Here is a 27,416-nt window from a genome sequence, read left to right on the forward strand (position 1 = left end):
TTCAGGTTCAGAATTCAAACCTGATGGTCAACTTCTATAATGTCTTGGCATGAGACACAGTGTGTATAGAATATAATCCATGTGTTTGACAAGAAAGGCTGAGGAGTTTTAGTCCATAATTGTTTCCATTTACCTTTTCTTTGTCATGATATCAATATAGTTAGCAATGTCTACTTACTTCCTTCTCCTATCTTTGTACCCAAGCATAGGATTTACTTAGACCAATGAAAGATGAATGTATGTGATATACACTGCACCCAACAAACTTTTTACTGGATTAGCAACACCCCTTTCCTTCCCAAGATATCTCAGATTATGAAGGTAGCTGATGACCCTGACATTCTAATTCCTGGGTCCCTTAGAAGAAGACCTAAAGCACAGACACAATCAGGAGCAGAAGCAAGAATAACATTTGGTTACTAAGACATGGATATTAGTGGATTACTTGATATGCAACATTTTAACATAAAATGAATACGTGTTATTTCCTGTCATCTCTTTGAATTTCCATATGTTCCAATGAATCCTTCAGATCCACATCAAATGGTTTCTGTCTATAAGACCTTCATCAAGTGATTGAGTGAATTCTTTACCTTATTCTTTGTGTTTCTATACAACTTGTCTCATCTCATTGTATTACTACCCTTGGATAGCAATACAATCTTGAATGAAAAAATCAATACATGTTCCTGAAGGGGTGACCATAGTTTTGTTACTACAGAAAGGAGGTTATGCTGTATACATTCTACTATGAATCCTAGTCATTGAGGACAGGGAAAAAATGTGCTCAGTTAAATGGTATGAGGTTCATACAAAAAAAGCAGAGAAAAAAATCTTCGGTATGCATGTTGGAATTTGGAGGCCTGCTTTCTGTAGCTAAACTTAGAGAGGTGGGGAGATACTTCCCATGCATGAAGCACTGTACGTTCCTGGGTTAGAACATGTTTTCTTTGGTGGTTGTTGTGGTTTCTTTCTTTTTTTTTTTCTTTTCTTTTTTCACTTTTCCAGCATTGGAAGCATGGGTGTTTACAATGACAACAATGAAAGCACAAGGCTGGCCTAGTATGAATCAGGAAGAGAATTTATAAATGTAGTGGGAGGTAGAGAGTGGAGAAATAAGGTGGGGGAGAGGGGGTAGAGGGCCGGGAGAGAAAAACTATAGTTGCCAGTAGTTGGAATGAAGAAAATACCATAGGCGACACGTGGCTGGCACTGTGGGGAGTGACATCTGCTCTCTATGAGGATCCCCGGGCTTCACAGCTGTGTGCCCATGTGCAAATGTAAGGAAACACTAAGCCCTTTGCTGTAAGAAACCTGCTGTCTGGCTCTGGCCTAGCTAGTCTGAAATGGCTGTCTCAGAGGCAGCCTCTCACTGACAGGCAAAAAGTCTATGTCTGCAAAGTTAATGTGTAGTTTGTATTGGGCTTGGGTGAGCTTTCAGAGATTCATGTTTGTCTTCTGATTACTCTGCTTGGGGAAATGGAGTGCAAAGCAAAGTTCAGGAATCCTCTAAAGTTTGAGGCTCTCCTAAGGGGAGTTGCTAAAGGAAGGTAGCCTCTCGCTCTTGGGCTGGTGCTGGGAGGCAGCTGGGACGCTTCAGGTTTGAGTTGTTAGCCTCCTTAATCAGAAATCTAACACTCAGTTGTATGCCTACACATGGAAAGGTGGAGCCAAACAGGTGCAAAATATAGGTCAAAGCTGCTGGCCTGAAAGAAACCAGACTGAAGTAGAAGAGCTATGTGGGGCTTCTGTTTCTCTATTCTATCTCCAAATATGGACCCAGAATTCTTGGTGGTACCCACCACTAGGCATGGTCATCTGAAGGGTTGCTATGTCTCTCCAACTGAGTTTGCTTCAGAAGGCTTTTCATACATGGGTGGTAACCATCATGAGATTTTTATACATAGGTCGTGTCTTAATGTCTACGAACACTTTCACAAGTGGTATGTCATGTAAGAATCAAAAGAATTTTATGAATCAAACAGGAGAGACATTTGCCTTCTTTCTAAAGCTAAATAACTTTATGAGCCCAGAAAAAGAAAGGCGTCTGTGAGCCTTGATCTGCTTTCTCTAGAGCACAAAGGGCTGTTAAAGAGCAGAAAGGACAGTGAGAGTCCAAATTTCATTTATCCCCAAACTCACAGTACAGGAAGGTGCTGACCATAGGCTTAACAAAAAAGAATTTGGTAGAAGACTGTCTTAAATGAGTCATAAAGCTGTGGGCTTCTTGGTCATTTTTTCATTCATGTGTGAGTAATGTGTTCCTTTTATCACAATTGTCAAGCTACTTTTTAATCCTTATCCAGCTGCTGTTTTCCTTAACTTCTTACTTAACTCATTAGCTGAAAAAAGATGAGTGTGTACAATATGCCAGTCCCCACGTCACTGCCGCAAGAACTCGATGTTTGACAGTGGAGACAAATAAACATCTACTCCCTATTCTACTGGAATAGGGGAGATGGAAAAACATTAAAATATAGTAAATGAAAATGCAATTAATCTAGAAATAGTGGCTATGTAAAGGAATCAAGAGTGTTATGTGGTAGGGTGTTGGTAGTGGAAGACCGAGGGACAAATCAAATGGACTGAGGCACTACACGATCAAATGATCAGAGGGACACAATTTGAAGGGGAATGCAAGCCACCATAAAGACACCCAGTTTTACTCTGGAGAATTGAGAAACTTGGAGGTTGATTTTTATTGTTAACTTGCCACAACCTAGAGGCACCTGGGAAGGTACCTCCAACTGAAGTTCTGGCTCCATCAGATCAGCCTATGACCATGTCTTGATCAATGATAAGAGAGGGCCCGGTCCACTAAGGGCAGCATCCTTAGACAGGTGAGCCTAGCCTGTATAATAAAAATAGCTGAGCACGAACCAGAGAACGAGCCAGTAAGCAGCATTTCTCTACGGTTTCTGCTTTAGTTGGTGTTTAAGTTCTGTCATTGATTTCCCTTAATCAAGACTGTGACCTGGAAGTATGAATAAACTACCCTTTTCTTTTTAAGCTGTTTTGGTCATGGTGCTTAATACACAGCAAACTTTAAGTAGGAGTGGGGAAGACTAGATGTGAAATTGTTTGCAGTTTAATAGTACATTTTAGAGGCTACTTAAAACAGATCATGGGGCAGCAGAGGTAGGAGGGAGAAGAGCCAGGAATTGTTTTACCAGTGGAGGTGATGATGGGGGTAGAAGAGATAGGGAGGATACAAAAGGGTTACTTTGTGGATATTTTTAATAGCAGAGTTAATAGGATTACTAAATAAATTGAATGTGACTGGTAACAGAAAAAAAGAATTAAGTAGCATTAAGAATTTTGTCTAGAAGAACTTGCCATGAACAGAAATAGGAAACTACACAGAGAAATACCATGAATTCTTGGATCCCGTTGGAAATCCTACAAATCTTGCTTGTAGTTATTTTAACCTTCTTCCCACTTGACTCAGAGGCAATGGTGGTGTAATTCCTTCTACCTACCCTTGTTTACTATGGGTTCTTATGTCCTGATACCATCTTCAAAGCCAACAATGTTCCCAGTTCCTCCTATTGAAAGTCCTCCCGTGGACGCCACTGTTCACTCAGATCACTCCACTTGTGTTGTGGGAAGTGAGCGTTTGTTCTATTTTCTTCTTTATTTTCCAATTTATTGCTTGCCCCAAACTCTGTTGTTACCAGGGTTTCTAAGATTTCAAGCAATGCATAAACCTATAGGTCTCTTGCTAACAATCAGTTTATCTATTCTACTACATTTAACACTGGTCCCACATATGGTTCCCCAAACTTTCTTCTTTCCTGTTTTTTATTTTTTTAAATGAAGACCATCTCTCTAAAAACACTCCATCCCTTCAATCTGTTTTGTTTCTTACATTCTTCCTTTACCTTGTATTTGGCTTCCCTTGCCTTGCCCCCTCTCCTCTCCTTACTCACATATTCCCTGCATAAACTCATCCTCTGTCTCTATGAGCTCATCCTCTTCCTTCGTGAGCTCATCTGCTGTCAATTACCTTCCTCACTTTCAATATCTCTCAACATAAGTCACTATGTTCTTGAGGTTCAGATTTTTTATTTCAAATTTTGCTGAACTCATTCTGAACTCAAACTACTGTTTTTTGTAAGTCTGACTCCTTTCCTTTACAGAGATTATTAGCAATACTGGGGAATTTTTTATTATTATTATTATTATATTACTTCTTTCCATCTGTATTTCTTATGTCCAATCTTGACCCTCATCATCTATCTCTTGAAATAGTTTCCTAACTATTCCATGTGTAACCTTTGTTTTTTTCCTCCATGAGCTTTATACCTAAAAATGTGCAGCATCAGATCTTGTCATTTTTTAGTGAGAATCGCAAGACCCTTCTTAACCTGGCCCATCTCCTTGGTTGTACCTGGGCCTCCATATGCAAACATTCTAATACATCTATGAATATCTCATAGGTTTTCATATCCTAGTACTCCCCACTCATATTCTTTTGCTGCCTGTGGGCTTTGTGCTTTGTCTCCAACTAGAGAAATTGCCATATCCTTTGAGGCTCCTTGAAAGTGGTAATTGCTAAGAATCCGTCAAGAACCCTACCAAGAATTTGTTTCTGGGTCGATCCACAAATTCAATTTCTCTTTTCCCTCTGGGGAACTTCACCCATAGTTCTACATCAGGATGAACGGTGATTCTGAGTAGGTAGGACCTACTATGTTCTTGAGGTTCAGATTTTTTATTTCAAATTTTGCTTTATTCTTATCTCCTAGTGTCTAATACTCTACATAATCAATACATTTCCCTTGAACCACTAGTGCTCCACACTTAACATTTATTCCAGAGTTACTCAACTTGAACAGTTTTCTGTGTGGTTTTAGCTAGAAGCAAGAATTTAGAAGTAAAAGAAAAGAAATATGGCAAATAGTGGGCATTCTCTCTTCTAGCTGCCCCTTCTTCACCCCTATGGGCATCAACTCTTTCTAAGGGAAGAGTTATAGTTTGGTGATCACTCAGCATCTGCTACACCAAGGATTAGAGCTGGAAATGTGAGAATAACTCAACTTATTTTCAAATCTGCTCCTTCCAGAAACCTCACTAAATGTTAGCAATAATGATGATGATGAAGTACAAACTCTCAATGTAAAACGAGAACTACAAAGACATAGAAGATGATGGTGATCCTAACAATTAGGAAACCGGAAAACAAATGGATGAATGGTAACTGATACATCGGGTTCAAGAAAAGCAGAGAGCTAAATGTTCACAATGCCACTCTCCCCAGAACATTCAGGGGCCTGTGAAGGCAAGCCCACATATGTGCACGTAATGGTCTGTGAAATCGGGGACATTCATGTGCCTGATCACAAGGATGTGTGATAGTGTCAGAGCTCACTGTCATCTTATAATAGGGATTCTGCACTCTGCTAAGTCATATCTTCAAAGTGAGCAGTGAAAGAAATAAACTTCAAGTTTGTGCAGAAGACATTAAGAATCAGGAAGAATAAAACCCAAAACATGATAGGATAGCTTCAGGGAGAGCGGTAGAGGTCAGGGGTCAGAGAACCAGGCATTAGGAGTCTTCCAAACCAGCTAGGGAGTACTAGCAGCATCTCAAACTTAGTTCATGTATTTCTTCTATAACATTTAAAATAAGTCAAAGTGTAAGAAATAAGTATATCTGATATGGTTGCAGCTAAGATCAAAATCTATTAATTAGGATCTGACATTTGTATTCTTCCTACTACAAATGATGTTTGCTACAGTTTGTAAATATACACAATCAGCTTAGAAGAGCCATATTCTATCGTCACTTCACTGCTCATAAGTCCAAAGAGGATCTATATAAACACTTGTATACCTGCATGGAATTTATATACTTAAAATAATTTTTATATATAAAATAAAGTATAAGAACCTAAACAGGCTTCCCAGTAGGACTTACTTACTATAATAAATATTTAATACAGTAATTCAATATAAAGAATTACCTATTTTATTAGGATGGATACCTATTTTATTAGGATGGAATAAATAAATACTATGTATTATCCAGTTACATGAATTTTTCTAGAAAAATATACATATGATCATTTTTAACAAAAGTTATTCCCAGTAACCATGACAGTAAATTTGAATCTCACAGGATTCATAAATAGTTTCAGTGACTTCATTTCCATCTTGGTCAGAATGGGTTTAATAGGCATGTTAAGGCACAGTTCTTCACATAGCAAAATCCCAGTAAAAACCAGAGAGGACCGAGTTATTCATAGATACAATGGTGATTACTGCTAATGCTTACGTCAGAATAATTGTTCAGAAGCAGCAGAAAGCTATAGCAGAAGGAAGAGACCATTTCTATTGATAAACATTTAGTAGATGAGGGCTCTGTCAATCATTTGCTAATCCAGTGGTTCTCAACCTTCCAACGCTACAACCTTTCAATAGAGTTTCTTATTGTGGTGACACCCCCAATCATAAAGTTATTGTCGTTGCTACTTCATAACAGTGATTTTGCTACTGTTATGAATCGTAACGTAAATATCTGATGTGCAGGATATCTGATAATACAACTGCTTGGTCTTGATCCACAGGTAGAGAACCATTGTACTAGCCTCACCTTGGCTTAAAAACTGAAGGGCAGTGAAGGAAAAGCACAGGGTTCCTTAGACAAAGGGTGCAGTGAAAGACAGCAAGAAGGAAGACCCCTGCTGTGAAAACAATGAACAAAGGGAGAAAATGGCCCACCCAGGAGGCCTGAGGACAAAAGAAGCAAACCACAGCCTGATAGAAAGCCCACCAGGCTGGCAGAGCGAGGCTCTGGTTGAGTTTTAGACAAGCTTAAACTCTTGTGCATGTTGTTCATCTAAGTGAGGTTTTACAATTTGCAAGGTTGTGCTTTTAATGTTTTACGCTTTTTAAAAAAAGCCGGGAGAAAAACAACAACAATGGTTTTAGCTTTCAAAGTGAAAACCTAGTCCTCATTAACGTTTGAAGTCTGATTTCTGGAGATTCCAGCTGGAGACTCTGAAGTTGAGCCCTGAACCGAATGGGACTCTGGACAAGCCTAAAGACATGCCTAGATTTTCAGGCTGCTGCAGATATTGCACAAAACTGGCGGAGAAACTCACAAACAAATCTCTTGAGGGGATTGGAATTTGGCAGCTTGTGAGCCTGGAAGACAGCTCAGTCTTAAGCTAATTTCCAATTCCTCTCTGGATTTTAACACGTCTAACACATCTTTAGATTTAGAGCTGCGACGACCTACAGTATTCCAACCAGAAAGTAGTGACTGTCACTAGTTTCTAGGACACTGCCTTCCCAATCCAAACGTTCTGTTTATCATCCCCTTCCTCTCATACATCAGACTTAGCAACAATTCAAACTAAGCCCAGAGAATATATCTTTGGAGAAAGAGGAATGATTAGTGGATCTGGTTTTGAACAGCCGAGATAAGGTAAAGAGAGTTTTAATTTCTGGTTATTACTGAAGTAACAACATATATAAATAAGGAGGAATTAAGAGATGTTACCCTCAACATCATGCAGTATAGTTGCCCTAAAGTTGGAATAAAATGTCCAATCTTGTATCATAAATACAATTTATTTTTTCCCTTTTATAATACAAAATTCATCAAGACAGACACCAAGAAGGGTGTTCTATGAAGAATCAGGAGCAATTCCATGCATCTTTTTCTAAGTCCTTAACATACTTTCTTAATACTATCAAGCCTTTGGCATTGGTTAGAAGGAAATTGTGCTACTGATAATAAAAAGCGTGCTACTGAGGATGGTAATAGGGATAAATCTTACAGATAGGAAGGCTTGGGGGCAGGGCACTCAGAGATTTTTCTACAAAACCAAGGAGAATAGAAATGAGGTTTTAGACCACAGTGGAGTACTTAGTATTGACATACCTACAGTTCTACTGTTATTTTTCCACATCATACCAGAGGACCTTACGTCTGAGTGTGTAAGTTCCCTAGGGTGTTTGGTGAGAGTGATGTCTGGACCTTGGTCCTAGTCTCTGATTCAAAGAGGAAAAGAGGCTTCCTGAGATGCTAACAAGTCCCCAGCTGCAGCTGCTGCCAACCCATCTCCTGCACATATTGGAGTCCTTCATCTAGAGCAGCAGTTTTTAACCTTCCTAATGCTGTGACCCTTTAATACTGCTCCTCACATTGAGATGATCCACAGCCATAAAATTGTTTTAGTTTGCTACTCCTAAGTGTTATTTTGCTACTGTTATGAATCAGTAATATAAATATCTGATATGTAACCTTCAGAGCATCTGTGACCCACAGGGTAAGAACTATTGATCTAGAAAGAAAACTCTCTTCTCGCTTTTTAGAGGCAGGCCCAAGTAGGCTTCTACTTTTGCTGCCTTAAGGAATGTGGGCATTATTACATCCCGGGCACTCACACCTTTTAGAGCAATGTGTTTGTGTGAGGTTTTAGCTACTCACACCGGAACTTCACATGCTAAAACAAGAACTGAAACACACACACACGCGCGCACGCCTCATCCGATCCTAGAAAACAGGAAGACAGCAGTCTAACTAAGCATTCGAAATTTCTAGCAAAGGAGCCCACACAATGGAAAAAGACCATGATTCATCTCAGACAAGCTAACCTGTTTCTCCTCTTCTCCCTCCTTCCTTTGGGTGTCTCTTGTGTGTGTGTGTCTGTGTGGAGGCATTCTGTTCTCCCAAATAAAACACAACCCCCAAACTTGTGCTTGCTAGTCAGATTTCAGTTTCTACCTCTTCACAGTAGCAGTAGCGTGATATGCTTCCTTCCCAAGCAAGGAAAAAATAGTGCAATCAAAATTCAGTTTTCATGGCACTGGTCTCTACCTGGCAAACTGCATACTGGCCCACGCGTCCCATGGAGTTAAAGCACCTACCAATGTCTGCGAGTGATCAAGAAGCCTGGGATACCAGGCACAGCTAACAGGAGTACCATCTGGAATATAAATAATAACAGGGAAGAAGAGCAAAGTCCAAGACAACAGAGAAAGAATCTGAGGAACGGGGCAGCAGATGGATCGAATTAGTGATGGAAGCACTGTTGGTATTCACTGCTAAAGGTGTAAAAACAGAACTGCTTCCCACCAATATTTCAGTCATGCAGCCACGCCGGTGAAGCTAAATTTGTCCCCAGGGTCTTGTTTTTCCACTCCAAATTCCCTCTTATATAAATTCCTACAGAGAATACATTTAGGATAGTGACAGAGAAAAAGTATCTCACCAGCTGCTTTAAAAAATTACAAATACATTTACATTTAGCCACAGTATACTAGATTTACAGAGAAAGGGAATACCAAGTCATCTTCGGTGTTTGAGACAAGAGACAATATTTTACCCTGTCAGAAAGAGCAGAAATATAGGCCTTTAAAACTCTGGGAAAACTAACATGTCTTTTAAACACTTCTTTTTATAATCTTGTATAAAGGTTAACACTTCCAGGTTATTCCTGGACAGAGTCATGTTACACAGTCACTCAGTATTCATGCCCATTATTTCTGTTCTGCTAGGCTCTTGTGTGAGAGGGGTGATTACTAATATTTCTCTATAGGAAATATTGAGCAAATAAAAGTATTATGAGTCGTTTTCCTTCTCGGTTTACACTTAGCGACAATCCACTTATTTGGATTTTTCTTCTGTAGTATCCCTAGCTGGATTTTTTTCCCTAGCTGGTTGCCCTTCATGTGTTCTGTACTTTCTAACTGTTCTGAGGGCTACACCTAAAGAGAAAATAGAAACAGGCCAATGGCAAGAAAGTGATAACATCAGAGGACTCTCAAGCTTTCTGCCTGCGCTTACTTCAGTGGTTGCTTTAGGCAGTTCCTCTCTATCCCAACTGAGACCAGAGTTTTAGGAGCTTTTTTTGTTTTGTTTTGTTTTTATTGTTTTTGTTTTTGTTTTAAGACAGCAATTACAGTCAAGCGATCAAGCCCTTTCTGGCTTAAAAATATTGTAGTCTTGACATTTTCTGCCAATGTTTTTGAGTTTTAACCCTGACCTTTTTCAGTTTTATTTTGAGTGATTTTCTTCACTTGTCTGGTAACTCCTGGAAGATACATCCTCTTATCCCAAGATGGGAGCTAAATAGATGTCTGTCTACAATCATCTGTCCATGAATGAACTAACCTGACACTGTGATTCCTACATGGAGCTGGAGAATACCTACAGGAGAGTCACTGGGGTCTTTTGTCAAAAGGAAATCCTTGGATTTCATGCCAAGTGTGACATAAAATAAGGAGAACCTTGGAGTCTTCGTTTTAAAGCCATTATACCTATGTAATCCTAATCATGGTTTTCAAGTAGCTCCCACACGAACCTACTGCCTATGACGTGTCTGGAGATGAGCACCACACATCTTGCTGTTGGGCTGCAAAGATCTCCCCTTACCCTGCAATGTGCAGTGGCAATGCTGAGCTTCACGTCCTGGACTAAAGCAATATACCTGCTAAATTTTACAAGTATTGTCTCTCTGACCAATCTGTTGTCATGAACTATGACATCAGTCAAGGAGATTATGTTCCTTATAAATATAGGAGTTGGAAAATTTTTCTTCTAGAACTTTCCATAATGGAAAAATTAGATGTGCAGACATATAAATATATTTATTCAATTCTTTTTTCCCTTTGAAAATGGAATATATCATTAGGCTTTCCTTCCACTCTCCTGATAACCTCTTATTCCTTTAAGTATCTCAAAGTCATAGATAATATTACTCTAAATCTTAGTAAATCTAAGTTCCAAGGAGGCTCCTTAAACAGTTTCTGGCCTAACTTTCTTCTTCCTAACTTATTTTCTCTCATCTCAATATATGTGTTTGGTACACTTGTGAGAATTTACAGAAAAAAAAACAGCTATCTCTCTAAATAGCAGAATATGCTCAGTGTTAGTGGCAAATAAAGTTTGGTGAATTCTTATCCTATATTCAATGTTTATTAAAAATATATAGCAGGTGCATGGGCATTCTTTATCATGTTCCAACTCCTATATCATGGTGTCACAGACCAAGTTTTCTCTTATAGGCCAATGCCAGGATAGAAACATTAAAAACTAGAACTGTCTTTGGACTTATGATGAGGAAGGGCAGTATCTTCAAGTTGCCACACATAATCCACTTTGTAAATCAGAAGTCAAGAAGAAGCAAGGGCCTTCAACTTTTAAGGACACTATGTAAGAGAGCGGCTGGTGGCTGTAATGAGGACCCAGATCTAACAGGCAAAACTTGCCCTGAAGAAAGTAAGTTTGCTGCTTCTCTTGATTGATTCTGCTGAGGACAGCCTCACATTTGGAAGGAAGTGTCTCCATTGTTCTTATGAAAATTAATTCAGACAATTATTAGACATAAATTTTATTTGCCTAAATAAAAGTGGTACAAACTTAAATTTAGAGAAGTAACTGAAATGGATTACCTTTGTACCCCTGTAAATGGGTAGTGACGGATAGGATTAAGCTTGCTTCTGCCGCCCAGACTCCCTCTTTCTATGCCATGCATCTTTCTACAATTGCAGAGCCTTCTATCATGGGGCTTTCATTCTCTACTCCGCTGCTCCAGCACAGCCTTTGCTTCCACTGAGCGGTTTCACAGTAGACTGATTCAGGTTTTTATCCAATTTAAGTCTCCCAAATCAAAGTTCTCCCTCTATTTCTCCACCCCCTTCCTCAGAAGAGCACCTAACAATATATTACATCAGTGACTCTAAGAGATAACTCAAAAGTGAGCAGAACACTATCCTCTAAACTCCCAGATTTGCAGCCATCTTGAAGCATACACCTACTGGATAAGCATGAAATTACCTTTCTAAGCAACATGAAGCATACACACCTCATACATGGGTGTGTATGAGGGCAAGAACATGAATTTATAGAAGAAAGGCCAGTTACAATGTTGTGAGACTCTAAACACCTGTCAGAGCCTTTAGAATACCCCAAGAATATCAACTGAGCACAGCTACCATGGTGAGCTGTAGTATAATTCCTTGGGGAGTATCACTATCAGCATCATTTAGCAGATTATAGAACTCCTAACCATTGTTCATTTCACCTTAAAGAGAGACAGAGAGGTGCTGTCCGTAGCTAAGAATTGTAGTCAGAATTTGCACTTAATTTCCTTATGGAGTATGTGTGTGCACGCATGTGCACGTGATTGTGTGTGTGTGAGAGTGTGGGTGTGTGTATACTTGTTTATGTATGTGAGTGTGAACATGTGCTCACCCTGACATACCTTTTAAGATCAGAGAACAACCTATGGTTTTGGTTATTATGGCTTGAGACACGGTTGCTTTGTGTTCACAATTGTGTTGTTCACAACTGTTCACAATTGCAGGAAAGAAGACCCATAAGCTTCCAGAGATTCTTGGGTCTCTGTCTCTCAGCTCTCAAGAGGAACACTAGAATTCCTAATATGTGCTTGTATGCCCAGCCCTAGGTGGGTTCTTCACATTTACATGGTAAGTGCCTACCCAATGAGCCATCCCTATAACCCCACAACTAGTCCTTCAAAACAAAACAAAACAAAAAGATACAACACTACAGGAACCAGTAAAGACAGTATTCTGAGGACTGAAGGAAGAACTGGATGACCTTACAGGGATACATGATCACAACAACAGTAGATCAAATTTAATTAATCCATATGAAGGACATTAATAAATTCTGTAGGAAAGCAGCAGGTAAATTCCTAGAGAGCTGTTCTCCATTTAAGTCAGCAGTTCTCAACCTGTGGGCTGCAATCCCTTTGGGGATATAAAGAATTCTTCCACTGGGGTCTCATATGAGATATTGTGCATATCAGATATTTACAGTTATGAAGTAGCAATGAAATAATTTTATGGTTCAGGGAGTCAACACAACATGAGGAACTGTACTAAAGGGTCACCCCATTAGGGTGGTTGAGAGCCACTGATGTAAGAGGACCTAGAACTGTGACCTTGGGCAAAACTGAAAATAGGCCTTTGTGAAAGGAAAAGTAAAAATGGCTGAAAGAATGAGAGGGAAAAGAAATGACAAGAGAGAGAAGGAAGGAAGAGAAAGGAAAGGGAGGAGGGAGGGAAGGAGGGAAGGAAGGAAGGAAAGAAGGAAGGAGGAAGGTAGGAAGGGAAGGAGCTAAAGGAGGGAGGGAGGGAGGGAGGGAAGAGGGAGCGAATTTGTTTTAAATGTAAAACATCTGCTATCACAAAATTCAAGAGTGACATGAAGACTCTCTTCAACTTCTTACTTTACAGAGTGAAGCGAAACACACTTTTGTCATTCTGTTTCTATCGCAGTTCTCTCTCCTCTGTTCTTTATGCTAAATGGAATTTTATTGAACAAGGATTCAACAGAATAAACATTATTTTCCTAAACAGTTGTCATAGAATTTTTGTAGGGAGTGATCGTACAAGCAGTAAATAAATTGACTTGTTCCTTCAGTCAATAAATTGAGTTGCAGCTACTCCGGTTAGTGTGTTGAGTAGCTAGCATGCAACAGTGCAAAACACAACTTTTTCAGCCTGCACTTCACTACAATGTGCTGAAACCCAGAAAATCAGAATTTCCCCTAAGGTAATAAGTAGCTTTAAAAAATGCCAGAGTACTTATATACCTTATAAAGAATGGGAGTGGTGTGTGTGTGTTGGGTATTAAATAATTCAAGTAGAATAGGTACCTGGGAAACACACTGAAGGATCAGTATTAGCACAGTGTAGAAACTAATCAATATGGTACTATTGACATTTGAGGTATCATAATATTTGGCTGTGGAAAGTAGCAGCATCCTGGACTTCTACCCATTAGATGCCAGTAGCTCCCTCCATTTACCTAGTGGTGCCAAATAGCGAGGTGTGGGGTAGAAAATTGATCTTAGCTAAAATTGATCTCCCTTAGGGAAATATAAGCTGGGTCAGTAATGTAACTAAATATATATGAAAGTACCAGGTATGGAATAATATAGAACAAGAATGCTACACCCAAAGATGAAAGAAAACTTGGGAGGGTTTGTTTATTTATTTATTTATTTATTTATTTATTTATTTATTTATTTATTTATTTTTGTAAGACCAAAGTTTCTCTATGTAGCCCTGGCTGTCCTGGAGCTTCCAATGTAGATTGCACTGGCCTTGGACTCACATAGATCCTGTCTCTGCCTTCCAAGTGCTACATACAACACACACAGATACACAGATACACACTTAACACACACACACACACAAATACACACAGGAGTAGGAGAGAGAGAGAGAGAGAGAGAGAGAGAGAGAGAGAGAGAGAGAGAGAGAGAGAGAGAGAGAGAGAGATTATTTCTGGACAAAGAAAGCTTCAAGGTAGGAATGCCCAGATTAGTAACTTTCTAGTCTCCTCCCAGGGTCTGGGATAGCAGTTCTTAGATTTCCAGAGTGGCTTCCATAATCCCCTGCTGGTTAAGAGACAGACTGCTGGCTCCCTGTAAAGTTTTTAAGGGTATAGGATGGACCTAAGAAGGTACATTCTACTGAGTCCCCAGGTGATGACAAAAACCATTAATCAAGGTCAAGACACAGAACCACTGGTGTCAGCCAGAGAGTCAGCGGTTAGCAGTGCATGATAACAGTGCATCAGGGGAAGCAACCAGAGCATTGCTTCTTGTGGCATCCTCAAAGAGAACATAGCTAAATAAAAAGCTCCGAGTAATAGATCATTCTAGAGCTTATGCTGGGGTACAGGTCAGGGGAAAGGACAAGCATGGAGAGCTCTGTATTGTAACCTTCTGGAAAGCACTGGAGCCAACTCTGACATCCACCCCTGTACTTGAGATGATGCATAGAAACAGCAGAAGGGAACTCTCAGGATCTGTTTGATCTCTGTCCAGCTCCCTAAGCCCTCTGTCTGTTTATCTCCCTCTTTCCCTGGCCTCCTCTTCTCCCCATCACCCCCTGCCCAGTGGATGATTCACTGCCTCCCCTCGCTTCCCTACCCCACCCCACCACCATCTGTTTTTCTAATGATGGCAGAGGATGAGCTGTTCTGTTGGCCCTGCACCATAACACAGCACACTCCATGCTAGCATTAGCCCTCATGCATTCTCAGAATGCTGTTTTATGGGTATCTTTTCCCCACCGAGTTTTCTCTTAAACCCCACCCTTTTCCTTTCTCTGGTCTCATGTGGGTCCCAGTTTCTTAGAACTAGATCAAGAGACTCAGATACAGAACAGAGGATTAACATGCATGCCTGCAAGCAGGTTGGGTGTGTTTGAAGGGTTGGTTGGAAATCAATGGCAGTTAAAGGCGCTCTCTTTAGCACACTCCAAGGAGCCAAAAATATCTGGGCAGGGCTGCAAAGTGGCTTATTGAGTTCCAAAGAGAGGTTTGGATGAATAAATCTGCAGTGGATTGTGGGGAGTGGAGAAATCCCTGAGCGAGTGAAGTCCGGATGGATGGATGGATGGATGGATGGTTTTGACATAGGACCGGAAGTGGCAAAACTTTCCTGGGAGAACCAAGGACGAGTGTTAACTGTGTAAAGAAAATGGCTAGTCACTTCTCTGATACCTATACGTTTCAGAGACTCTCCTACAGAGACTTATCCTACTGAGATTAGATAAACCTGTCTCCTGATCCAGCAGTCTATTAAAAACCCAGTCTCCTTGTTCAGCTGCACTAACCTATCTCTTTGCTGATTTCTACCTAGTAAGCATTCTGAGTGTCTCAGGGTGCTGCAGTTTCTCCATCAGATCCATCTTAACCAATCTGATCCCAATTTTCCTGTGTATCTACATGTGTCTGTCTGCCTGACTATCTGTGTGTCCATCTGTCTATCCATTTATCTGTCTATCCATTTATCTGTCTATCTATCTATCTATCTATCTATCTATCTTTCTATCATTTATTTACCTTTTCTTCATTCTTTCTCCACCTCAGCCAGAATCTATGTCTGGAGCCATGGCTGGGCAGGGCAGTGCCTGGACAAGAATATTTGTATCTGTCACTGGCTGCTCCTAGGATTGGAGGGCCTATTTAAATGGGTTATGTGTGTATTCTCCTTTTCAGTGTTCGAGTTCCTGTGCCATTCTCTCTAAGCAATGTTCTGATTCATTCTAGACTCTTATTTGTTAGGTCAAAGAAGTCACTGCACTAGAAGTGACCCACTGATGGGAATCCACTGTGGAAGAAGGAAGACAGAATTTCTTCTTTCACAGTGAAGATTTAGCTCAGACGACTCAATAGTGGAATATAGGTCTGCCTAGAAGTTCTAATAGATACCTGCATGTCCTTTCAGTTGATTCCAAGGAGGGAAGCTGCAGACAAGTGACCACAGGGACTGGAGTAATGTCTGCTCTGGGATGATACCTGCTATTCATGCCTAGGTAATTTTGGTCACAACTTCCATATATTTTGGTTTGGTTAAAAAAAATTACAGAGAATTTTTGTATTTATTTTAATTTGGAGTATATATATGTGTGATATTATATAAATACATATGAATCTCAATTTTAAGCAAAGCCTGGTGATTTCTACCTACCTATAACCCTGGCACTCAGGAGGCTGAAGCAGAGAGGTTACCATAGATCTGCTCTGGGCTATAGTGACTGCAGTATAATACCTTGTCTATACACACACATACATACACACACACACACACACACACACACACACACACACATACACACACACACCCCAAAGTTGGTTTTAGGCATTTTGCTAACTGAACAAAACTGTCTATAGTAAAAATCCTTATTTAACTAATTCCAAGGCATAGTTACAAATCCCAGAGCCATAAATAATTCTTGCTTGTCTTTTCAACGACTGAGATTGTACTAAAATAAAACCGAGTTCAGAAAACCCTGAATTCTGTAAATTTGGGACCGAGAGGCAACATTTAGGAATCTAAGGGAAGGAGAGAGGGATCAGAAGAAGCAGGGCCTTGAATTGGAGGGACCAATGTTACTCAAAGCTCTCCACATGACTTGGGGAAGTCAAGCCCACATACCTCACATGACTGGATGCAGTGCACCAGAGAAGGATCTGGGTACCACTGACGCCTGCCGGTACACACGATACTCTATAAAAGAAATAAAGGAAACAGAAATATTAGGTCTATGGAAGTAATGATTAGGTCCATGCTTGTCCCACCAGCCAGTTCCAGGGCTTTGAAGGCAAGCCCCTCAGTGTTGCTGGCAAGCACCTGGTCTTGCCAATGGAAACCACTAACCCTGCTGGGTAGCAGGAAGGCTGAAACCCTCAAAGTAGGATTTTTGCTCCTCTTTCATCTTCTTCCTTCCCTAGGGTACCAGAATTTTCAGAGTGCTTTGAGAGTACAACACTGACCACTGAGCAAATAATTTCCCCAGACCTCAACTGCCACCAGAACTCCGACCAAACAGTGGACACTGTTGGGCTGACTGCTCCACCCTGTCTCCCAAGGTAGGCCAGTAAGGTAAGCTTCTTCTCCACAGAAAAGTCTCTCAGACCTTCTGCATCTGGCATTTGAAGACTAACAGCCTCAGTCCCCAACAAAGCCTTGGAGATCATCATGGAGGATTCCAGACTGGCTATCCAGGTAGCAGGTGAATCTCTGTTAGTTTAATTGATACAGGGGCCACTTGATTTATATTTTCTACTCAAATTTATCTTTTCATATCTCTGTAAAAGCTAGAAAGTCTGCTTTCACCTCCAAAACAGTCTGGCTTTAGAGTGACTTTGGGTGCAAAAGATACACAGGTTGCTTGCTGATTATACAAATTTAGAAACTTTTTTAAAAAGTTTGACTTGCCTGAGTTAAATCTCAACTTTGAGGCTGAGAAACAGTTGGCCAGCCTGAATTGGTCTCATATATAAAAACTGGGCCTTGCTTTTCCTATAGCTCCTGGGTCTCCTGCTGAAATAGCTAAACTCAAATGCAGGCTTCAATAAAGCACAGTCACCTATATCTCAAGGGTGAATTATTGGATGTTTCCAGGTAAAAGAAAAATAAAGTTTAAGGTTTTGAGTACACTGCAGAGGTCTAAGGAAGTGATATAAGATGTATAAAGGCAAGTGTGTTGAGGGCACGTCGAGGGCGTGGTGGAAGGCATGTGAAACATAACACTCAAAGATGCTGCGACGTGACGAGAAGACTTCAAAAGGCCACGGTGTACTACTAGTAAACGGCGTTCTGATCAGCTATTAATCTAGCCTTGATAAAGAAATGGCTACTGTTATTGTCACAGACTCGAAATTGTAACTTTCCTTTGGTGGTTTTCTAAATAAATGCTTACAAGTGTTTCTCACTGGGCTAAAAGCATCTCTGTCCGATCTGTCCATTCCTCTGCAGAGAGGAAAGGGTATACTTACTTTTACCCAGAACCATCTTTTGGGTCCTCAAGATCTTTTACCCCTCAGTTTTCTTTCCTGCCAAGAAATTTCTGTCTTATTACAAATGAATGTTTATGCTTCCACTATGTTAATGACTTCTCCTTTTGTTGTTGTTGTAGCTCAAAGGCATGAGTCTCCTGTTTGCATACACTCTGTGCTGATTACAGACAGTGAATCATGCTAATACCTTCCGTCCCCAGCATATATCTGTTTAAGCAGATTCACTCATCTGACAGATACCATCCTGGAATCAACTGTGGCCCTGCAAACTGCTCCAAAATGGCCTCCCCTCGATAGATAGATAGCCCTGGGTGGTCCTGCAAAACAAGCCCGGGACTTTGCTACAGGCTTCTGGAAACCAGTCCCTGCTATTAAGCAGTGCAGCCAGTGTGCCTGGTCCCTGTCTCTTCAGGTTGGGTCAGCAAACCAAATGCTTCAGAGCACCTGTCCAAAAGCCTCCTGCCACTACCTGACACTGTGCCCACTCACTGCCTTCCTGGACCACTAAGATGTCCCTGCCTACACCCCAGCTGTGAAGCAGCTACAGAAGAGACCACTCATCCACTTATCACCAACAAAAAGGTTGGGGTGTTAAGTCTCTGTATATATTCCCAGAAATAGCTCAAGTTGAATTATAGGATTCTAGGGGTCAGACAAAGCCCGGGTTCTTCAGGAACTTGTGAAACAAAAGGAGTCATTTCCCTTTCCTCTGGAAAAAGGGGACTTATGGTTCCCTATTTTCATATATCTGTGGCAGTCATCAGGATAGCCTCCAGGTGCCTAAAATTCCTATTCACAAATACATTATACATTTTAAGGCCCCTATGATAGTCTCCTGGCCCTTCTAAGCACACCCCAGTCCTTTTGCTATTCTAGCTTTCAGGGTGACAAAACCTTGTTGCTTTGTCCCCATTATCTCCTCTACTGGGTCCCTCTAACCTCCTTTCCCTATCAGATAGCCCTGGCCAATCTTGGTTGCTTCACCCTCTCCCCCCTCCCTCTCCCTCTCCCTCTCCTCTTCCTCTCCCTCTCTTTACCTCCTCTTTCCCTTTCTCCTCTCTTTCTCCTCCTCTACCCCCTCCCTCTTTCTCTCTTCCCCTCTACCCCCTGCCTCCCTCCCTTCCTCTCTCTCTCTCTTTCTCTCCCCCTCTCTCCCTCTCTCTCTTCTCCCCCTCTCTCCTCCCTCTCACCCCTCCCCCTGCCTTTCCTCTCCCTCTCCCCCCCCCCTTTCTCTGCTCTAAACTCTTCAGGAGGACTCTGGGTGTGCTCTTTCTCCTGCCTACAATAAAAATCTCCCACTTAACCATGGAGTAGTCATGCTGGTAGTTTCTTTACTATGTCCCTCACATAAAACTTTCTTTTACAACTTGCAGAAATAAACAGAAGACTCTTCACACATGTCTGATATTTGTAACTTAATGTAACATTACAACAACGTAATGTAACTTGTACTATAGGGTGGAGACCTGGCTTCAGTTATCATTATAGTTAAATGGAATTATCAAACAAATATTAAAAAGTGGACCAAAATGTCCAAGTTACTTTTCCTACCTCCAGGTTGCATGAACTGACCTATTTATGTATGAGCAATAACTACACAACATTGAAGTTTTCTTTCTAAAGATTATGAGTTTTGGTATTTAAAGTATCATGTTTGCTTATTGCCTCCAGAAAGCAGTGATGGGAAAATATTAAGATGCTCTTCTGTGAAGTGGATGACAGCACCCTTATTCCTTCTCACAGTATCCTATCTGATCATTCACTCACTTCAGACAAAATGTATTAAAACAAACAAAAACCCCTCTCTTACTAAAAGCCACATTCCCCAGCAAGCAAAAGGATCTGCTGTTATGTAGACCTAGTGCTGTCCTCTAAATGATCAACATGGTTGAGGGAGTGTTAGTTTCCCCATCTAGGTGATGCTCAGCCTTGAAAGACTCAGGTCCTGGAAATCTGCACTTGGTGGCAATCTCTCAACAGATTAGATGGCCTTCTCCTATACACTTACCCAGCTTTTATAAAGGCAGGAATTTTGGTCTTCTAACAATCTCAAATTTACAACATATTATGAAAGGAAAAAAGACAAAGAAATAGGATTTATCTTTATTTTCAAGCCTGTTCTTCCTAAGCTCATTTTCCCTATTATTTTCAATATATTTTTGATAGTTTTGTATTTTCATGTAATTTAATTTTCCTATAAGGTGATCTCATGCTGGCAGACACAGGAGATAAAAGGATGCAGAACCCCTCCTTCTGACTTCCTTCCTATTTTTAGCTCTCCTTTTGTGAAAACACACACACACATACACACACATTCATATGTGTGTATTATTTCCTCATACTATTTATAGATGCTATAATCTTTCTTTTTTTTTTTTTTACTTTGGGCTATGATAGTATGGTGCAAATGGTCTTAACTGTACTCTGCTTATTTTATTGTTTCTGGGATGTTGCATTCTCTTGAGTACATAGTACTCCACTGCTTCAGTGAACCTTTAACTTATTAACCTACACTATAAGGATAGTCAATTCTGTTACTCTCATTCCTTTTGCTATAACTAAGTAAATATAAAATCCTTTTATATATGCAGATGTAAGACAAATTCATGACAGTGAGATTGACAATACTCATTGATTTTTAATGTTAGTTTTCAGAGTAGTTTAGACTGGCATACCTCCTTAATCTCTGTAAAGTGCTAAAACCAAGTAGTATGTTTGGTGTACCCACTCTAGATGCCAAACCCTTGAGAAAATGGATGAATTTTCCTGTCTTATTCTTTATGTTAACTGACTTGTGAATATGTGAAATTTTATAAGCTCTGACCAACTGCGAAATGTAGTACTGGCTCCTAATCTTCCCTGTATCTTCTGGCCTATGAAAGTCATCCATCCATCCATCCATCCATCCATCCATCCATCCACCCATCCATCCATCCATCCATCCATCCTACAAACACAGCCCTTATCTGTGAAGATATGCTTATCTTCTAGACTAGAGCTACTGGCCATTGATAAAAAGACAATTGCAAATGGCTTTAAAACTGTGCATACTGGAGACGCAAGAAGGAAGTGAACCACTGTCTCTGCATTGCCATTTGCTGGTACAATGATGTGTCACAGGCAGTGTGCAGAGCAATGCTGCCTTTCCCCCATACTTTCCTCACTGTCTCCCTCATTCTTTCCTGTCTCCATCTCTCCCTCTTCTTTTCTTCCTTCCTTCCTTCCTTCCTTCCTTCCTTCCTTCCTTCCTTTCTTTCTTTCTTTCTTTCATTCTTTCTTTCCTTAGTTTTAAAATATCCCAATCCAAAGAAAAATTAACAATGTTTTTGCTTTGTTTTGTTTTTTGTTTTATTTTGTTTTTTGTTTTTATTTAAAACTTAGAACTTTTTTCCTTTGGGAAATCTCAAAACAAATCCTTGACCATCAGTTCATCTGAGAAGTTGGCCGATAGTACCATAAGAGTCATGAGAGGGCATTGTAATGTATGCCAATCCATAAAAATAATAGTAAACTCAGAATAGCCATTGCCAATAGAAAGGATAGTTATATTGGAAGGCTATTTTGATTTGCACTCTGGAAGCAATGTCATTTTCAAAGATTGAGTGATGCTGGTCATAACAAATAAAAATTCTCTATTATTCTGCATAGATTATTCATGTACATAACATACATGTTTATCAATTGCCAAACTATGCCAGACAGGGAGAAATCCCATTTGCTTCCCATATGACCTTTGACTCGCTGTTCACCTCCTAATTCACTTCCTTCTTGCATTTCCAGTATGCAGAGTTTTAAAAGCATTTGCAATTTTCTTTTTACCAATGCCCCGTAGTTCTAGTCTAGAGGATGTGCATATCATCACAGGTAAGGACTGTGTTTGTGGGATGGATGGATGGATGGATGGATGGATGGATGGATGGATAGATGGCTTTCATAGATCAGAAGATGCAGAAGAAGACTGGGGGCCAGTACTACATTTAGCAGTTGGCCAGTGTTAGTCATAAAGAATAGGACAGGAAAACCAGCCTGCTTTCTCAAGGATTTAGCATGTAGGATGGATACCCCAGACTTACTACACACTTTTAGCACCTTAAAGAGATTAAGGAGGTATGCCAGTACGAACTACTCTGAAAACGGAATTAACATTTAAAAACCAGTGAGTATTGTCAATCTTGATGTCATAAATTTGTCTGACATTCGCATACATAATTTCACATTTACTTAATTATAGCAAAAGGAATGAAAATAACAGAATTGACAATCCATATGGAGTAGGTTAAATACCAAGGAGCAGTGATAGCCAGAAGGGATGGGAGTCTATTGCACAGTAAGACAACTTTTAACTCCTGTTTCTCTTTTGCTTCAAACTATGCTGTTTACTAAAAGAAACACTAATCCTTACAGGATTAATTTGGGAAAGCAAACCAAAATAAAAATGATAGGTTTTGGTGTCCCTGGGATATTGAAGAGCTGAGGAACTGGCAAAGAATGCGAATTGTATTAGAGGTCTTTCCAGAAGTATCACATGTCGCTTAGGTGAACTCTCACTAACTTGCACCTGACTGATTCATAAGTATGACAGTACTTTAAAAATAGAAGGGAGCATTGTTCAGTCTGTGAAGACAAGATAATGACGGGGAAAATGACAGGAGATGATTGATGTCTTGGGCTTTGGAAGGAATCACTTTCAAACACAATTTAGGAAAACTCAGTTCCAGGCAAAAAAAAAAAAGTGCTGCATTGTGTTCAAAACAAAACAAACAAGCAAAAAATAGAAGAACAGAACAAAACACAAAGACCTCGTCTTTCAAAGTTAAAAATTGACTTTTTCCTCTTTAAAAGGTATAACAAAGCCTTCTCATGACAGAGCAGATAAAGGTAGCCATAACCAATTCACCTTACCCTTAAGTAGAGATTTGGAAAAACAAAACTTTGAGAGTGTCTCAGAGGAAGCCTCCATTCTGCAGGGGTTTACTTTCTTGCAGCCACCAAGTTCATTCTACCTCACAGAGGAAATGGTGTTGGATGGAGGGTAAGATGTATCTACTTTGAGAAGCCTTTGTGCTCAGTGTGATGCTGAGATTAGCAAGACAAATGAAAGAAAAAGAGAGAAATCAAGGGAAGAAACGGTGAAGACTTGAAAATGGCAAAGAACTCCTTGTCTGGACCTCATCCCACACTCTCTCAGCAGCTTGGAGCAGGGTCCAGGGTGACTATCACTATCAGAAAGTGAAGGCAGAGGGCAGAAGGTACCGCTGGGTGTCTGGCATGAACTATGCTATCAACTCTGATTCAACACACAGTGCCCTGCCTCTCATTACTGTCAGATCCCACTATCTAGTCACTATGTCAAAGACTCAGTGTCCATCTGAGAATTTCAAACTCTGATCTGCTGCCTCCCCCACAGGAAACATGTTCTTGTAAAACTGAAATGTAATACTGCGCATACACACACACACACACACACACACACACACACACACACTCATGCACACATTATTATTATTCCATACTTGTATGCATCACAAAAGCTTTTATAGGAGGCAGAGGCAGGTGGATCTGAGTTCGAGGCCAGCCTGGTCTAAAGAGTGAGTTCCAGGACAGCTAGGGCTACACAGAGAGACACTGTCTGGGGAAACAAAAAACAAAAAACAAAACAAACAAACAAAAAAAAAGAGAGAAAAGAAAAGAAAGGAAAAGCAATTGCTTCCTTAGTCAAAGGTAGTACAATAAGAAATCTTAAAAGACATTGATTCTCTAGTTCTCTCAGCCCTATTTGTGAAAGGACAAAAAAGAGCAAATGACCCAGATATTTCTCTCTCCCTCTCTCTCTCTCTCTCTCTCTCTCTCTCTGTCTCTCTCTCTCTCTCTCTCCCTCTCGCTCTCTCGCTCTCTCTCTCTCCCTCTCTTTACTCTCTCCACACAATTTCTCTCTCTTCACATAATACACACACACACACACACACACACACACACACTAGCAAACAATGGAACTTTTTTTTTATTCCATGGAGATAAGTGGTTTAATTTTTACTGAGATGGAGGATACTTTAAAAGGTTAAATTTGTGCTAAATAACTTAAAATAGCATTTAAACTTAAGAAATATATACTAGAAACTGTGCTGGATAGTTTGTGTGTGTGTGTGTGTGTGTTAATTTTTATAAAAACACTACAAGATAAATAGTATTTCCTTTTCCTTGACAGAGGGCACAGAGGCTCCCAAGGGCAAACCACCTTACTCTCTTTTATGTCAGTTGTTTCTTGGAGGTATTTTTCATCAAAACTCCAGTCTATGTCTTAGACAATTGTTTCCTTAATAAATTATATACTATTCTAAAACTCAGGCATCATTTGCAAAAATGAAAACCAATCAGCCCTCTGGAGAAGGAAAAATAAACTACAGACATCTGAAAGCAGACTTCTCTGCTCTTTAAAAGCAAACGAAAACACCAAAATCTGTCACAAAAAAAGAAAAGTAGTGTTATAGGGAAATATCTCTTTAAATTATTTTTTAGATGTCATGATAAGGGTGGAAATGTAGGATGGATGGATGATTTTCATGGTTGAAAGGAGTGACCTATTTTCTGTCTGACAGAAAAACTATCCCAAGCAAACAGCTAGAGGGAAAATGATTGCTGTGGGTGTGGTAATACAGGGACTGTCACACAATTTATAGTCAGGAATATTGCTTAAACATTTCTCCACTTCTTGACAACTGTGAAATTTTGGAAAGATTATCTAGCAGTGTCCATGAATGTGTAAAGAAGAGATAATACAATCTTTTTGAGAGTATTCATTTGTGGTGAATTATATACATATGTACTTATGTATATGTATATCAACTTATATACATATGTATATATGTATAATGTATATTTACACATATAATTACATACATGTAGTTATATATAATTTGAATCATGTATATATTTGTAGTAATGGACATGCGTGAGTTTACAGACAATAAAGTATTATTTAAATATAAGCTATCATGAGTGTTACACAGAACAAAGTCATTCGAAGCAGAATTAAGATTATAATTTAGTTCTGCTCTCTGTAGTCTTGCTGCATGCAAAATGATTTGAAATATGATAGACAGTGATTTCCATGAAAGCAGCAAAATTATTTATTAAACAAATGAACTCTACTCAAAATAGGTGTTCTTAGACTTCAAATATGTATGTAGTAATTGTCTTATTTGTAAGTGTGATAACTTAATATATTTGAAGTATGCAGTGGAATTGTGGGATATGTGTGTTGCACATCTTTTCACATTTCAAAGCATCCCAGCCTTTAGTAGGATGCACTATCTTATTTTATACACTGCCCAAGTGATTTGAAAGGACACCCAAACTGAAGCAAAATATTTTACCCAAACTAGGTAAAACCACAGAACAACTTCCAAGACAGTCAATTTGGGTTACAGGGTTTTAGTCAACATATAGAGTTTTATCAAATATAGTTGCGTAGCTTTATGAAGTATACCTTCTTATGTGTAAAGACAAGGTTAGGTTTTGCACCCCTTGTGAGTGTGTCACAAAATGACAGAATCCATGGGCTCATCAGTGGCTGGAACATAATCTCATCATTGATGACTCTAAAGACAATAGAGTAGTCATCTCATCATTTTCCTTAGATTCATTGACTTTTCTTATAATACAGTTCGAGTTTCCTAAACATGTAGCACCCTTGACTGCTTTGTAAGCAATACTTGCTGATAAACACTAATAGAAGAACTGATAACCAACAAAGAGCCTAGGTACTACCTTGGTTTGCCACACTGTGAGATTTACTCTTAACTATTAGATAGCTATTTGATTTGGTTTGAGTTTTGTGTGAAGGGCACTGATTTGGAATTTGGAAACATAAAATATTCTTACTTATGTTTTGAACTTGTGAAATTCTGACTGCTGCATTATTTTTCAAGAATAAATTATTCTTCTAAAGTAAACTCAATTAGTCTTGTACACTTTTCAAATTATCTTAGTTTATCCCTGAGATTGTTGGAAGGAACTAATTTGCTTTATTTTGTTTTCCCCAGAAATATGACACACAGTGAGAGTGTTCCACTAACTGTACCTGTGCTCCAGAACACTGCAGCTGGACACAGCCCATAGTCATAAAGAACAGGAAAGTGTTACTGCAGATGGTAAGAAATGGGCACAAGCGAGGTACGTTTCCTTGCTTGACAGCTGATTGAGAAAGATTCCTAGGGACCAATCAATTTAACATCTATCCATATGACTCTGAGATCATCTATGGAAATGGATGTGATCCTCACTTACTTGAAGAAATTGAGAGCCAGGATAGTGAACATACTGTAGAGGCTATACAGCTGGTACCTAGCAGAATTCAGGAATGTAACTTTAGCTTTATAAGAAAAAAAAAAAACAACATTTTTTTCAGGACTGGATGGATAGCTCAGCAATTAAGAATGTGTTCTGCTCTTACAGAGGACCAGAATCCATTTCTCAGCACCCATATCAGACAGCTCACTAAACCTCTAAACCTAGTTCCATATATATAATCTTTATATATATAATCTTTAAAATTATATATGTTTTAATGTAAAGACTATAGTCATTCCTTGATTCCTCAATATCACACTTATTTCCAAAACTAATAATTGCATTATACACTGTTTCTGAACTTCAAATCAGTATATTTTACATCAAAATAAAATCAAATCCAAATAGCAAACCAATAGTTAACATTAAATATCAAATCAGGGCCTACACCAGTGAGGTAAAGGTGGTAAAAGTGAATTTATAGAAAGAGGCTTGCAAGAATTTAATAGAACAGTCTAATAAAGTGGCCTCATCTCATTCTAAGAAGGCACAACTCACAACAAAATATTATCCATTAAGCTTTTGATTTCTTTACTTTTATTCATTTTACAAATAGCTATTGAACATTAAGCATTTCTTAGGCACAACTCTGGGGATCTAAGCATATAACAGTGCACAAAAAAGAAAATTTCCCTCATGCTTTTAGTGATAGAAATAAATAAGTAAAATAAAAATGTCTGCTAGAAAGTTCCAAGGAGAAAAAGCAAAGAAAGGAATGTACCAGAAAAATTAACTAAAATTTTAGATAGAATAGCCAAAGATGGCC

General features: G+C 39.5%; 1 protein-coding gene across 1 annotated transcript in view; it reads right to left on the minus strand.

The window, feature by feature from the left end:
• Nucleotides 1-27,416, minus strand: part of Pappa2 (pappalysin 2) — a 262,109-nt gene that overhangs the window by 17,982 nt on the left and 216,711 nt on the right. The window contains exon 20 of the mRNA XM_052199928.1: nt 16,938-17,009. Coding sequence (XP_052055888.1) covers nt 16,938-17,009 — 72 coding nt within the window. The remainder of the gene's footprint in view (nt 1-16,937; nt 17,010-27,416) is intronic.

This window comes from Apodemus sylvaticus, chromosome 12 (genome assembly GCF_947179515.1).
Source record: "Apodemus sylvaticus chromosome 12, mApoSyl1.1, whole genome shotgun sequence".
NCBI classification, from domain to species: domain Eukaryota; kingdom Metazoa; phylum Chordata; class Mammalia; order Rodentia; family Muridae; genus Apodemus; species Apodemus sylvaticus.